A 13,936-nucleotide genomic window follows, 5' to 3' on the forward strand; every position below is an offset into this window, starting at 1 on the left:
CAGCTGAGACGATGTAAAAACACTAGAAGTAAGCCACCGCCCTACAAAGCAGACTATAAATAATCCTCGTCAAGCTTTTCCTGCCATAGTGATGCGGTATAAGGTATTGCCTTTTTTTTCTTTTTTTTTTTTTTTAAATATTTTTTTTGAATTTTTTTTTATATATATAAAATATAACAGAACAGAAACCAAACCAAAAGATACCTGGATCTTTCTTTATTTTTAATTTGAAAATCCCAACGATTACCGAAAAAATATGGTGATCAATTCAAGCAATTCATTTTATGTAAAATAACAGGAGTCATATGGAGTCTGTGAATTTTTTTATATTGCGTATCCCTTGATCTGTTACATAAATTTAATCAAACGTAATGAGCTCTGCCAGTCATCCTCTATATATATATATCCGGTGTCAAGATCCTTTACCCATTTATGAGAGATATCTGGTAGCACATAAACACCAAAGGAGCTAAGAAGTGAACAGAAAGACGATATCAAGTGCTTTCTAAGTTTACGCTCCATAATGAATTTTTCTACATCGTTACCAGTAGCGTCAGTATGGAAGGATGGATATAAAATGTCGAAAAATGTCAAATGTAGGGCATTGCCTTTTAATTTCAAAATAGTTAAGTATTTTGAACCAATGTGTGTTTCAGGTAATTTGGGAAATACAAACAAACATATAACAAGCTAGACATATATAAAGCATCAAGAAAGTCAAAAGGTTCACCAGAATTTTTTTTTTTTAGCTGTGACATGGGGAAGAAAACGATTATTATAACTTAACATTAACTCACCATTTTATGTAGGTTGACTCTGAAGTTTATGTTGTCGTCGTGAAGAAAGGCATTGGCATATTGATCCTGTGGAACGCACCAAAAAAAAAAGGGAATGTGGGGGGGAAAACAGTGATGAACGATAAAGAGTGATGTAGGACTGTTGATCAGTGTAGAAACAAACTGCTTATACCTCTGCTATACAGGTGAGGATAATTAGGCAGAGTCTGGCACTGTTAAGTCGATGCTCATCTGAAAAAACATACACAGACTTTTAAGGGAGACTGAAAAAGATACAAAGTACAGTTATGTGAGAAGTGGGAAAAAAAAAAAAACCTTTGCAACCAGTGTATTTTCATCTTTAATGTCTACTTCTCTGTATTGTTTCAGTCTCTATCCAGCAGGGAAATATTCACCATTATATCCTCAAATCAAAGTCATCTATCTGCAAAATCCCCAAAGATTTAATGACTCAACACGACAATAACACGTTAATTTGCCCAGTCCTAATATATATGTTTTGGTATATATATATATATATACACATATACATATATATATATATATATATATACACATATACATATATACACATATATATATATATACATACACATATACATATATACACATATATATATATATACATATATATATACACATATATATATACACATATATATATATACACATATATATACACATATATATATATATACACATATATACATATATACACATATATATACATATATATATATATATATATACATATAGGAATTTTTACACAATTATTATGTCATCAGACTGCCTTACATGGCTCTCACATCCACATTAGCCTTATTTCTGTATCATACATTTCCGTCATTTTAGAACACTATAAAACAGAACATCACTTTACGCTGACTGAGCCTTGTTTAATTTGACAGTGTAAATGCTTTGCTTTGCTATGTTACTATGGACTTTGAGAGTTCTTCAAGGTTGTTATGTATAAAATGTATTACTGCCGTACCTTTTGTGTCCTGCATTAAGATGGAGGCGTACTTCAGGAATGTGATGAGAAGATTGGTGGTCTGCAGGTTGGGATCCAGAGGCAGTTCTGGGTTGTTCATCACTACACGGCACAAGGACAAGATGGTTTCCAACATAGTCGATGAGTTTGCAATGTTGGCTAATATCCTTTAAATATTATAAATAATATTTATAATACGTGTAAGTTAACCTCCCAAGTATTTGTAGCACTCCAGTTACTGATTAAATTACAACCGGAAGTTGAATCTCTGTGGCAGTTTCAGTCCCCTTTGTTAAAACTTAGTTCAAAATTACACGGTTATTGAAATGAACTGTTATTGATCTAAGTAGATTGTTAACTGTAAATGAAGCCATTATGTTTAATTAATAATACAGTAATATTTCAACTGTATCCCATGAGGTGCCACAACTCTTTAATTGCCAAGTTAGCACCATTTGGAATGCTAAGAAGCAGTTAGCAGTTAGGCATATATGACCTAAGGTGTTTTTGTTTGTTGGTTTGTTTTATTCCCCCCAACTTTCTTAATTGAATGTTCTCATTTTGAAAACACTACTCCACAGACACATACAGGTACACATTTACACATAAAATTCAAGTAAGTTCGTGCAAATTTTCAAGTAAGTTTATGAACTACGGTGTTAACACACTTTATAAACATTTGCCAATAACGTGACAATAGATCAACTTCTGCCAAAATCTGACCTACAAATAACACATTTATAATAAGCAGTACCTCCATAATAAAAATAGGTGGTTCTTTTCATTTCGTACTTTCCTTTCTTTTGCTTAGAAAGCAAAGGTAATGTCACAGATAAAACCCTGTCAAATGATTCCTCACTAAACCGAGAACTTCATTCTGCACATCTAAATATGTAACACATGGGATAATGAGCTACGTCAAGTGCCCTACAAGATGTCAAACATTGACATTTATACATGTCAACAGACTCCCAGGGATTAATAGTCAGTGAATAAACACGCAGTACTTACTGTCTAGAGTTGGTGTCATCGTGCCAAGTGGTGTTGTTGGTGTGGTTGGAGAATTGGTGGTAGGCGTAGTCGCTATGTCAATCTCTGGGTGGCTCTGTTGAAGGATATAAACACATTGGCATTGGCAATGGCTCTCCCGTAATACGTCTTTGAACATGACCCTTAAACCAGAGGTTCCCAAAGTGGAGGGCACGGATGGAACGAATGAACAAAACTTATTGTCCAATGCTGTAAATGTTTAACAAGAGACAAGTGGCAAAAAATTGATTGGTTGAAAATGAGGGGTAAAATGAATATTAGATAACAACATTATAGTATTAATTAATATTACAAAGTAGGCTGTTATTTTTTGTATTTCTTGCTCTGGTTTCTGCTGTTGTCCTGCCAACTGACCAAAGTTGCCACTGCTAGCATAAAATGGACAAGTTTTGATGGAGCGTCCATGTAAACACAAAGCAAAGGATCAAGCAAGGTTGGGTGTGTCCTTTTTTCTGGGAGGGGGGGGGCACAAAAATTTTCCTGTGAACCAAAGGGGGACCAAAGAAAGTTTGGGAACCACTGACTTAACCTAAATTAAAAATAAAGAGTCATAGTTCTTAGTTTTCTGCCTTGTTATTAATGGTGCAGATAACTATTTAACTATTTAACATGGTGTAATATTTTATACTGGAAGAGCAGAATTTGTTTGTTTTTTTTCTTTTCAAATTAATTTTCAATTAATTTATAAACATAAAGATACTCTGTTAAGTAAAAAAAAAAAAAGATTCTGCAAAATAAAAAAATACTGCTTTTTGTAAAACTATTACATCTTTTGGTTTAAACAAAACCTGACTTTTTCTGATACTAATTCACGTGACATAATAATTTCCATCCATCCATTTTCAGCCTCTTATCCGTTACCGGGTCGCGGGGGCAGCAGTCTCCATGACCGCCCCCCAAATCACATTGCACCGTACCAACCCCCCCCTGAACCTTCCTGCGGGTGGAGAGTCCACTGGAAGGTACCAACCGCCCCAACCCGATTCGAACTTGCCCAGGAGGTGAACCCTGGGGTTCCACACCAATGACAGAGACATTGCCTCTGTTCTTCAAAACGCAGTACCATTAGAAGCAGTAAGAAACGGAAGTACTATATCCTGTTATAGTTCAGGTGAAAAAGAAATGGAACATCTTACCTGTGCTAATACGGTGATGAAGTTGCGATTGAGATGCACAGCTTCATACAGTGCCAACAGTATCGCCTCGTTTGTCCTTGAGAAAAGAGGGAGGGATGGAGAAAAGACAGGCTTTTAAAAACCGTGTATAACTCACGAATCAATAATAAAAAATAAAAAACTTACTGCACAGAGAGTTTTTCATCTGCATCTGCTATAAACATACTACCCACCTGTGGGCAAAAAAGAGCAATAATCAGCAAAATGAATACAAAAAAAAAACAAGTCATCAAATCTAACATTTAAAAAAAAAAAAATCTCACCATACTGGTTAGAGTAGAGAAGAACCCACCCTGGGTCTCCTCCTGTTTATCTCTGAACTGCCTAAATGGCACACAATAAACACAAGGCACATGTATTTATAAATACATTTACATGAGAATGAGAACTAAAGGAAGGTAAAAAAAAAAAATTCAATTTTTTACTTCACTCAATTTGTAACTATAAACGAATCTGCTCGATATCATTTCCTTTGTTTTTCTTTAAATTAAGTGACTGCTTTCCTTTAAAAGCGTTATTTTAATGAGCATTGTCAGATTTATACTTATATGTCCAACAATATCTGCTGACCGATATTAGCGGTCTGATACTAGCATAATTGTGTAATATTGGTAAGAATGGTTACTACTTACTGGTTTTTCCTCCAATAATAAAAAAAAAAAACGATAACATTGGCCAAATATACTGTAATCACACACTGTTAATGTGGAACCCTCTAGTGGGTCATCATAATAAAAGTAGATAATATGTTCATTCCACAACAGGAGATATGTGATGTGACCTAAGAAAAGTTCTGGCGGGAAAAAAACTGCAAATATCGGTATCGGCTGATGTTGTGAAGTGTTTGGACAATATCTGCATCTCGGATATGGCGAAAAGCTTATATCGGACTCACCTGTTGTATTCTGTGAGAGCCTGTTGGATAACCATGCCCATTCCCTAGTAAAAAAAAAAAATATTAAAAAGATTCACCAAAGCTTTTGACAATGTGACAAATCAGACAGAATGTGTGTTAGTTTAACAACATACGTACATCTAGGGTTGGTTCATCATCGACGATGGACAACTTCACAATGTATGGATTCACAGACTATAAAACAACGTAACAGAAATCAGTCCGATATTTGTCAATCAAAATTATTGTCATTGTAAACAAAACTTAAAATACAATACACACACTTTGGTTTCTGAATATATTCGTCCGATCAGGCTACAGTAGTGCGTCTCAAATACGGTAGTGGGGCAAGTCGCCCCAGATGAAGCTCCTTTTGTTTATCCATTTTGATAATCAGGGAATTGTGTTCAGAATGCTGGTGCCAGCAACTCATTCAACTTCTGTCCCCTGGCGGCAGAAGTTGGCAGAAGAAAATTGAGAAACATGCTACAGGCACAAACCTCGAAACTGATTCAACAATTTGAAGAGGGTACTCTAGGCTTTTGTGCCAGTATCTGCTACTCCTGAACCACCGAAAATTTACATGTTCATTATTTCCACTGATAGCCACTAGGGGGCACTCTAGGCTTGATAAGCAGTATCTGCTACTCCTGAACCACCGAAAATTTACATGTTCATTATTTCCACTGATAGCCACTAGGGGGCACTCTAGGCTTGATAAGCAGTATCTGCTACTCCTGAACCACCGAAAATTTACATGTTCATTATTTCCACTGATAGCCACTAGGGGGCACTCTAGGCTTGATAACCAGTATCTGCTACTCCTGAACCACTGAAAATTTACATGTTCATTATTTCCACTGATAGCCACTAGAGGGCACTCTAGGCTTGATAACCAGTATCTGCTACTCCTGAACCACTGAAAATTTACATGTTCATTATTTCCACTGATAGCCACTAGAGGGCACTCTAGGCTTGATAACCAGTATCTGCTACTCCTGTACCACTGAAAATTTTACATGTTCATTATTTCCACTGATAGCCACTAGAGGGCACTCTAGGCTTGATAACCAGTATCTGCTACTCCTGAACCACTGAAAATTTACATGTTCATTATTTCCACTGATAGCCACTAGAGGGCACTCTAGGCTTGATAACCAGTATCTGCTACTCCTGAACCACTGAAAATGTACATGTTCGCTATTTTCACACTGACAGCCACTAGAGGGTACTCTAGCTGGCTGGCGCGACACTCCAGAGCGACTTGTATATGTTTTTTTCTTCTTCGTTATGCCTTTTTTGGCTGGTGCAACTTATACTCCAGAGCAACTTATAGTCCAAAAACTATGGTTCTACATCCGAAAAATAGCCAACAACACATCATATACAGAATACGACACCCCTGCATGCAATGATACTGGTGACTAAAAATCAAACCCGGCTAGAAGATCCATCGAGCCACTCTTCTGACCATTGTAATTGCACCAACTTGAAGGTCATTGAACGTGTAACTCAGTGTTTCTCAGTTGTTTTTTTTTCCTGTCATGCACCCAGACAGATGTTTTTTTGAATTGAAATACTATTGAGCACAAATATGTATTTATTTGTACAAACCAATGTACGAGTTGCTGGCACCATCATTCTGCATATAATCCCTTGATTATCAAAAATTAAATGAGCAGCTCTATTGCCATCTAGTGACTGGAGGCATGTTAATTAGTTACAATTTGTTGAATCGTTGAATAGTTTTATGGGGTTTTTTTTTTTTTTTTTAGAACATGCTTCACGGACACCTTAGGTTCAAGAAGGGATACCATTAGCCCCAGAGCTGGTGACCCCTGATTTCTACCATACATATATATTTTTTTTATTATCTGCATTTAGATAATGAAGTAGGCACCTCATATTTTCTGTAGTTGACCAACAGAGCCAGTAGCACCACGGGATCATAACCATGCAGATGTTTACTGGATACATCGGACAAAATCTAAGGAAAAAAAAAAACAGAAATAAATTCAAAAGGATCAATTGTTTTAACTCAACAACAAGACTGAATCCAAGTCCTTTGCGTACTACTTACACGTAAAATAGCTTCAAATATGCTATTTATCATCACATATTCCAGTATGGTGTTCTGGCTAATGTTGTCTGTTACCTGCGAAAACAAAAGAAATATTTTTCACTCTCTGCCTAAATAAGTTGATAAATATTGTTGCTGTCTTTGTGTCCTGTCTCACTGTCACTAGACATAGCATTAGTTTAAGACAAAGGCTCTTGAGGCTTTCTGAGCCCTCCCCACAAAGAAGGCTGTCCAATCTTTCCATCAGGTCCTGTGGAAGACAGATACAATGACTGGATTTTCTTGTCGAGGGTAAAAAGTGCATATTGTACTATTCTCCCAACTACCTTCATCCTTTGTTCAGCCTTATCAAAACCCATGAGTAAGTTGATGATGTCAAAGCCAGAGGCTGATCTGTTCTTCTGATGAACTCCTCGGAAAAGTGCACACAGAGTCTGGCAAATGATGACAAATAAATAGATTTACATATTTATACACATACAAATACACACATGGATACGTATGGTATTGTACATGTCCTATAATTCTGGTACAGCAAGAAATGCAAACACATTTTTCAAGCTTTTTGACTCGAAGCCATCATTTGTCCTAAAATTTGAGTTTTAGGACAAATTAGTTCGGGCGAACTAAGATAAATGGGATGTGTAAAAGTCATGCATAAAATGGATAAAATGCTAAAATGCTTTTAGCCTTCTCTATGCCATCTATAGGGGAAATGTGGGCATTGCAGAGAAAAGACAGAAGTATAATCACAATACAAACCATATATATAATTTGGACAAGTTTGGCGGTCCTGATTTGGACAAGTTTGGCGGGACGGATCACAAAGCTAAGCAGGCCGCATCTGGGCCCTCATAAAGCTAAGCAGGCCGCATCTGGGCCCTGGGCCTTAGTTTTCCCACGCCTAATTTAGTCAGCATTCGGTCACATTTTCTCAGTCTAATAGTCTCAGGTTAACTCACTTTAAGGCAAATATCATTTGTATGCCATCTCTTGAGGCTAGAGCGAGCTGGGCTACATGCAGAACTAATATTGTTCCACCACCATTATGTTTTGCTAGAAAACCGGGTTCCCTTGTATACATTCACTTTAAGTCGATAAGAGTCAAGTGATGCTAAGCATATACTGGTTCTCAACATTTGCTCAAAATTCGGACAAAACAAAAGGTTCGTTAGAACATTAATGCATCCACATGCTTAAAAACATTTCCGAGTACTGCAGTATGTAGTAACAGTACTTGAAATTGTCTTGAACTATTAGATACTGTGTTATTGATTCCAAATACACTATATGACCAAAAGTATTGGCTCACCTGCCTTGACTCATACTATGAACTGAAGTGCCATCCCATTCCTAACCCAGAGTTCAATATGATGTCGGTCCACCTTTTGCAGCTATTACAGCTTCAACTCTTCTGGGAAGACTGTCCACAAGGTTGAGGAGAGAGTTTATAGGAATTTTTTGACCATTCTTCCAAAAGCGCATTGGTGAGGTCGCACACTGATGTTGGTGGAGAAGGCCTGGCTCTCCGTCTCCGCTTTAATTCATCCCAAAGGTGTTCTATCGGGTTCAGGTTATATACACCATAATTCGAATCTGGGTTTGGTACATTGGAGAACGGTACATTTCAGTTTTGTTTTGTTTTTCAGGAGCTGGGCTTGGCCCCTTAGTTCCAATGAAAGGAACTTTGAATGCTTCAGGATACCAAAACATTTTGGACAATTCCATGCTCCCAACCTTGTGGGAACAGTTTGGAGCGGGCCCCTTCCTCTTCCAACATGACTGTGCACCAGTGCACAAAGCAAGGTCCATAAAGACATGGATGACAGAGTCTGGTGTGGATGAACTTGACTGGCCTGCACAGAGTCCTGACCTGAACCCGATAGAACACCTTTGGGATGAATTAGAGCGGAGACTGAGAGCCAGGCCTTCTCGACCAACATCAGTGTGTGACCTCACCAATGCGCTTTTGGAAGAATGGTCAAAAATTCCTATAAACACTCTCCTCAACCTTGTGGACAGTCTTCCCAGAAGAGTTGAAGCTGTAATAGCTGCAAAAGGTGGACCGACATCATATTGAACTCTGGGTTAGGAATGGGATGGCACTTCAGTTCATAGTATGAGTCAAGGCAGGTGAGCCAATACTTTTGGTAATATAGTGTATCTCCTCTTTGTCTCCTACCTGGTAGCTCCATCTCTAACATTCTTTTACCAATGCGTAACAAACTAACTTTTGTTAAACGTGTGAAACCATGCCAATGCAGAGTAGAAAACTCTCTCCCAATCCTCGTTTTCCAGCAATTGTATTTTACATTATCTTATTCTTATATGCAGAGAGAAAAAGATAAGAGACTAGGCGGCACAGGCTGTCCTTAAATTGGAAATTTTGGTATGAATCGTTCCGAGCACACAAGGAAATACTGAGCTCTGCAAATAAATAATTGACAGCAAGCACCAGCCATCAATGAGTAGAAGAAACGGGACCAGAAAATATGTACAGAATGTGCGAGTAGCAATTACCTGCAGGGCATTGACGACTTTGATCGGATGCTCCTCTCCCAGAGCCTGGATGCAATAGTGAAACAGGGCGTTGATGTTCGCTTGACTGTGTTGAACCTCTTCATCAACACTCTCCAATTTGAGTTCAAGGTACTCAAGGTTTACCTTAAAAGGACACACAAAAAAATGACAAAAGATGAAAACATACATGATATATTTTTTGGCTGGAATGCGTGTATATATATATATACATACATATACATACATATAGACACATATATATACATATATACACATATATATACATATATACACATATATACATACATATACATACATATATTTATGCATATACATATATACATATATATATATATATAAATATATATATATATATATAAAAAAGGTTAGGAAACATACATTGTCCTAGATGACATGGAGGCAGATTTGGGGACCACTAAAGAGAGCGGCCCAATGAAGACAATAGTCACAAGTTTAGGGAATGTTTAGAAGACATGAGGAGTGCAGTGAGAATTTCTGACCAGGCTGTTTGTGCCACATATCACCATCTATAGCAGAGGTGGGCAATTAGGTCCACAAAGGGCCGCGGTGGCTGCAGGTTTTTGTTCCAACCAAGCAGCAGCACACCTGTCTTGACTATAGCCCACCCAGGTTGATGCAACCCTTAATTTCCCACACCTTCTGAAAAACTCCAGCCTACATTTGCTTACAAAAATGTCAGCTTTTGTTTTTAAATTTTAGTTATTGAATTGAAAAATCCCACTAAATAAAACACCCTCCAAACCACCATCATATTTTTTTATTTCACACCAAGGTTCTTCTCTCTTGTCCAAATGTGTTTTGCATACCTCATGTGACTCATGTTAATTATCCTAGTTTTTAAGTCAGTGGAGAGTTTTTCAGAGACCCCCATGTTTCCAATCTCTAAAAAGATCCAATGACTAGCATGGCAGTATTTACCCATGTTAAATAGCCTTTTTTATGATGATGGTTCCAGCTGTCTATGTAACTGAAGGTCCACCAAAGCTAATCAAAACTATAACCTGTCAGCTAAAAAGTTGGGGTCGTGTTCACAAGCAAGGGAAGGCTGGAACACGAGACTGACAGGCGGATCGGTGCAGCGGCCACAGTAATGCGGTCACTGTATCGGTCCTTTGTGGTGAAGAAGGAGCTAAGCTGAAAGGCAAGGCTCTTCAATTTACTGGTCAATCTACATTCCTGTGATGTTCATCTAAGAGTTTCAAGCTGTGAAACACTTGTGCCTACACATGGGAAAACAATTTTGTAGCTGCGATCTTCTCTTATAAAAGGTAGAACAGATTATCATCAAATCTCAGATGTGCCCAAATGTTTTCATTCCACTGAGCTTCTCTGACGTCATTACTGCGCACTGTACCTTCATAAGAAACAGCTCATCCCAGAAACGAGGGGCGTTTTTGGCTGGGTCCTCCTTCTAATAACACAGACAGAGATAAAAAAAAATAGATATTACTGAACAATATTTAGATTAATAATTTGTCAGTAACCATTGCCAATATCAATACTCACAGAAAAGATCTCATCATACATAAGAACCACTTTCTCTTTCAGGGTTTTTTTGGATGAGGATGTTCTCCTTAAGAGACCCGCCTTCTTGTCCAACTGAGACATGTCTGAGTCTTAATAAACAAAAACAAAAGGGAGGTTAGGTACATTGTCTTCATGAACAGTGCCTGTCGATGGAGTCCAGGTTTTTCTAGTTTTTATTTTAATTAAGTCATATCAAGACAACAAATTCAACTTTTCACTACATCTATATCTGTTTATCCGAAGCCTACAATTTCGTCCATGAAGGTGGTATTTCTGACTTAATCCACTTGAGTGTGTTCTATGTACTACTGTAAGGTGTTACAGGAGAATTAAGTCAAACGTAATTACAAAAAAAAAAAAAAAAACATGCCCACGCTAACATCATATTTATTGCTTTAAGGAGATACTACGATGTCCAGCAATGCTGTTTTCAGTTCGTCCCCTTATTTGCTTTCTTAATTTGCAGCTTTACAAAATACGTGCTTAGTTTACTCGCCTTTAGCCAATTGTGTTCTTATTATTTATTTAAAACGTGCATTTATTATAGCTTAGTTTACTCGCCTTTAACCAATTGTGTTCTTATTATTTATTTATTTAAAACGTGCATTTATTATTACATTTATTTATTTATTACATGCACTTTTCCTTAGGCAGTTCCATTGTTCTGCGACACCATGCCGCTACATACAGCATATGTGAAGTCAGGGTGGTTCAATTTGCCCTGAAACTTGGATTCTGAGTGCCATTCCTGTACACTTTCTGTTATTTCGGACTTCCTACATATCTGGTGTGCACCTTAAGCACACAACCTGACTTTATTAGCGACTAACATCAACGTAATGCATTTGTCAAAATAGTACTCGTGAGTATGATTTACCTGTTGCATATATGCAATGGTACGCCTTTTAGCCCCGAAATCTGGATAAACCATCAACAACAACAACAAATTATACATAAAATGGCATATGACTTGTGTGCTAGCAAGCCGACGAGCTAACAAAACCATTGCTACCACAGCTTCCTAAACGGAAAACGACATTGCCATCACGTGATTCAGGGATGGCACCGTACAGTAACTCGTATTCTCTTTATAAATAGTGTAGTGTTTAAAATCCAAGGTATCAAACGTGAAGTATCATTAGCTAAATCCCACGCCGCAAAGGCTAGCACTTCTTAGCTTCTTCCTGTTGAACCTTTGCTGTTTATAGGCGTGAGGGGATTACTGACGATTACTGACGTGTTTTTTTTTAATGAAGACAGACACGACTCAATTCGATTTGGAGTTTTCTTTGGCATTACCTTTATGGAGTTTTCAAAATCTACTATTCTCGTTGTAGCGCCATAGACATATATGTAACCAGATTGATGTGTCTCCGGTGGCGAAGCCGATGATGAATACCGGAAGTTCCTTTCCGTATACAGAATTACGTAATTGTACGTCTATCAATGTTAATTCTCAATTGATGCATACTGTCAGCAATCGGATGATCGGTGAACTTAATCGTATATTTACCCGTTTAGTAAATAACGATTGAATGTGCACAGCGAAAGCGTAAAAACTTAAAGCTGAAGGAGAAAGTGGGAGGATCAATATGAGTGGTCATCGCTTGATTACCCAATAGGAGCACGGCTTTGTAGTAACGTCGATGACGTTCTTCCGCGTATTCATTTCGGACGCTTTAATCATGCATAGATCTCCATCTCCTCTCGGAATACATATCTGAATTGAAGGAATTTAGTTGAGGGAAAAACTTTTTTTTTTTTTTTTGCAGAAAATAAACAAAAAGTCTTTGGTTTTATAGAATATAGTTGAGTAAGAATCTATGTCCGGCAACAAATGGAACAACATTGTCATTCCTTACGTTGTCGGTACCTCTGACAAACTTAGGAGAATTTTTAACCAGCACCTGACAAATTTAGGAGAATTTTTAACCAGCACTAAATTTCTGTACATTTTAAATCCATGTACTGTATATACAGTACAGTGCAGTGAGGACTGCCCCGATATTTACATTGGGGAAACCAAACAACCACTGTACAAGCGTTTGCAACTACACAAAAGAGCCAGCTCCTCAGGGCAGGACTCAGCTGTTCATCTACGTACATCTTGAGGACAAAGGACACACCTCTGTGGATGGGGATGTACATACTGTATCCTTGCCAGAGAAGACAGATGGTTTGAGAGAGGGGTGGAAAAGGCCTGGAAAACTCATAATTCCGGGAGCTAGTATCTGGAGGCCCCACTGTATTTCGGAACAAAAACAATTATATATATATATATTTAATCTTGTTTTTTATTGGGTGTTGGAGTTCATTCAACAACTGCAGATTTTGTTTTGCACTGTATTTGTCATTGTTTTCTTATTGTCATTAGATGTATTTTTTTCTTACTTGTGGCAGGTGAATAATTTGACTCATCGTTCTGGGTGAAAATCTGACAATTTTATAAATTAATTTACATAAATCCAGTGTATTTTCAAGCATGTACTGTATTTAAGTATGTTTAAAAGGGGATATTAAATATATTTTAGGATATATTTTAGGATAGACAGACAGATCGATGGCGAAAGCAGTGTTCATGAAAATGAATTTGAACTTACTTAATTAACCATCCCCTAAAGTGACCTCTAACTCGATTGTATAGACTTCATAATGTAACAGTTCAAAGACAATGCAAATGTATTTAAGTAAAAACATCCTTTTATTTATATCGTACATTAATTATCAAGGGCAGAAACTAATATGTATTAATGTATGTGTGTTTATATATATATATACATATATACACAGATATATGTATATATGTATATATACACACACGTATATATGTGTGTGCGTATACACACACACACACATATA

General features: G+C 37.2%; 1 protein-coding gene across 1 annotated transcript in view; it reads right to left on the reverse strand.

Annotated features, from left to right (window-relative positions):
• armh3 (armadillo like helical domain containing 3) overlaps positions 1 to 12,675 on the reverse strand; it is a 22,298-nt gene extending 9,623 nt beyond the window's left edge. The window contains exons 1-18 of the mRNA XM_017034973.2: positions 12,377 to 12,675; positions 11,057 to 11,166; positions 10,905 to 10,961; positions 9,509 to 9,652; positions 7,315 to 7,422; positions 7,146 to 7,238; positions 6,989 to 7,063; positions 6,809 to 6,895; positions 5,047 to 5,103; positions 4,909 to 4,952; positions 4,277 to 4,337; positions 4,140 to 4,186; positions 3,975 to 4,050; positions 2,800 to 2,893; positions 1,789 to 1,890; positions 970 to 1,028; positions 798 to 863; positions 681 to 690 (exon numbers count right to left, since the gene is read on the reverse strand). Of these exons, the coding sequence (XP_016890462.1) occupies positions 681 to 690; positions 798 to 863; positions 970 to 1,028; positions 1,789 to 1,890; positions 2,800 to 2,893; positions 3,975 to 4,050; positions 4,140 to 4,186; positions 4,277 to 4,337; positions 4,909 to 4,952; positions 5,047 to 5,103; positions 6,809 to 6,895; positions 6,989 to 7,063; positions 7,146 to 7,238; positions 7,315 to 7,422; positions 9,509 to 9,652; positions 10,905 to 10,961; positions 11,057 to 11,158 (1,282 nt within the window). The 5' untranslated portion in view covers positions 11,159 to 11,166; positions 12,377 to 12,675. The remainder of the gene's footprint in view (positions 1 to 680; positions 691 to 797; positions 864 to 969; positions 1,029 to 1,788; positions 1,891 to 2,799; positions 2,894 to 3,974; positions 4,051 to 4,139; positions 4,187 to 4,276; positions 4,338 to 4,908; positions 4,953 to 5,046; positions 5,104 to 6,808; positions 6,896 to 6,988; positions 7,064 to 7,145; positions 7,239 to 7,314; positions 7,423 to 9,508; positions 9,653 to 10,904; positions 10,962 to 11,056; positions 11,167 to 12,376) is intronic.
• Between the last annotated feature and the right edge of the window lie 1,261 nt (positions 12,676 to 13,936).

This window comes from Cynoglossus semilaevis, chromosome 9 (assembly GCF_000523025.1).
Source record: "Cynoglossus semilaevis isolate Cse_v1.0 chromosome 9, Cse_v1.0, whole genome shotgun sequence".
NCBI classification, from domain to species: domain Eukaryota; kingdom Metazoa; phylum Chordata; class Actinopteri; order Pleuronectiformes; family Cynoglossidae; genus Cynoglossus; species Cynoglossus semilaevis.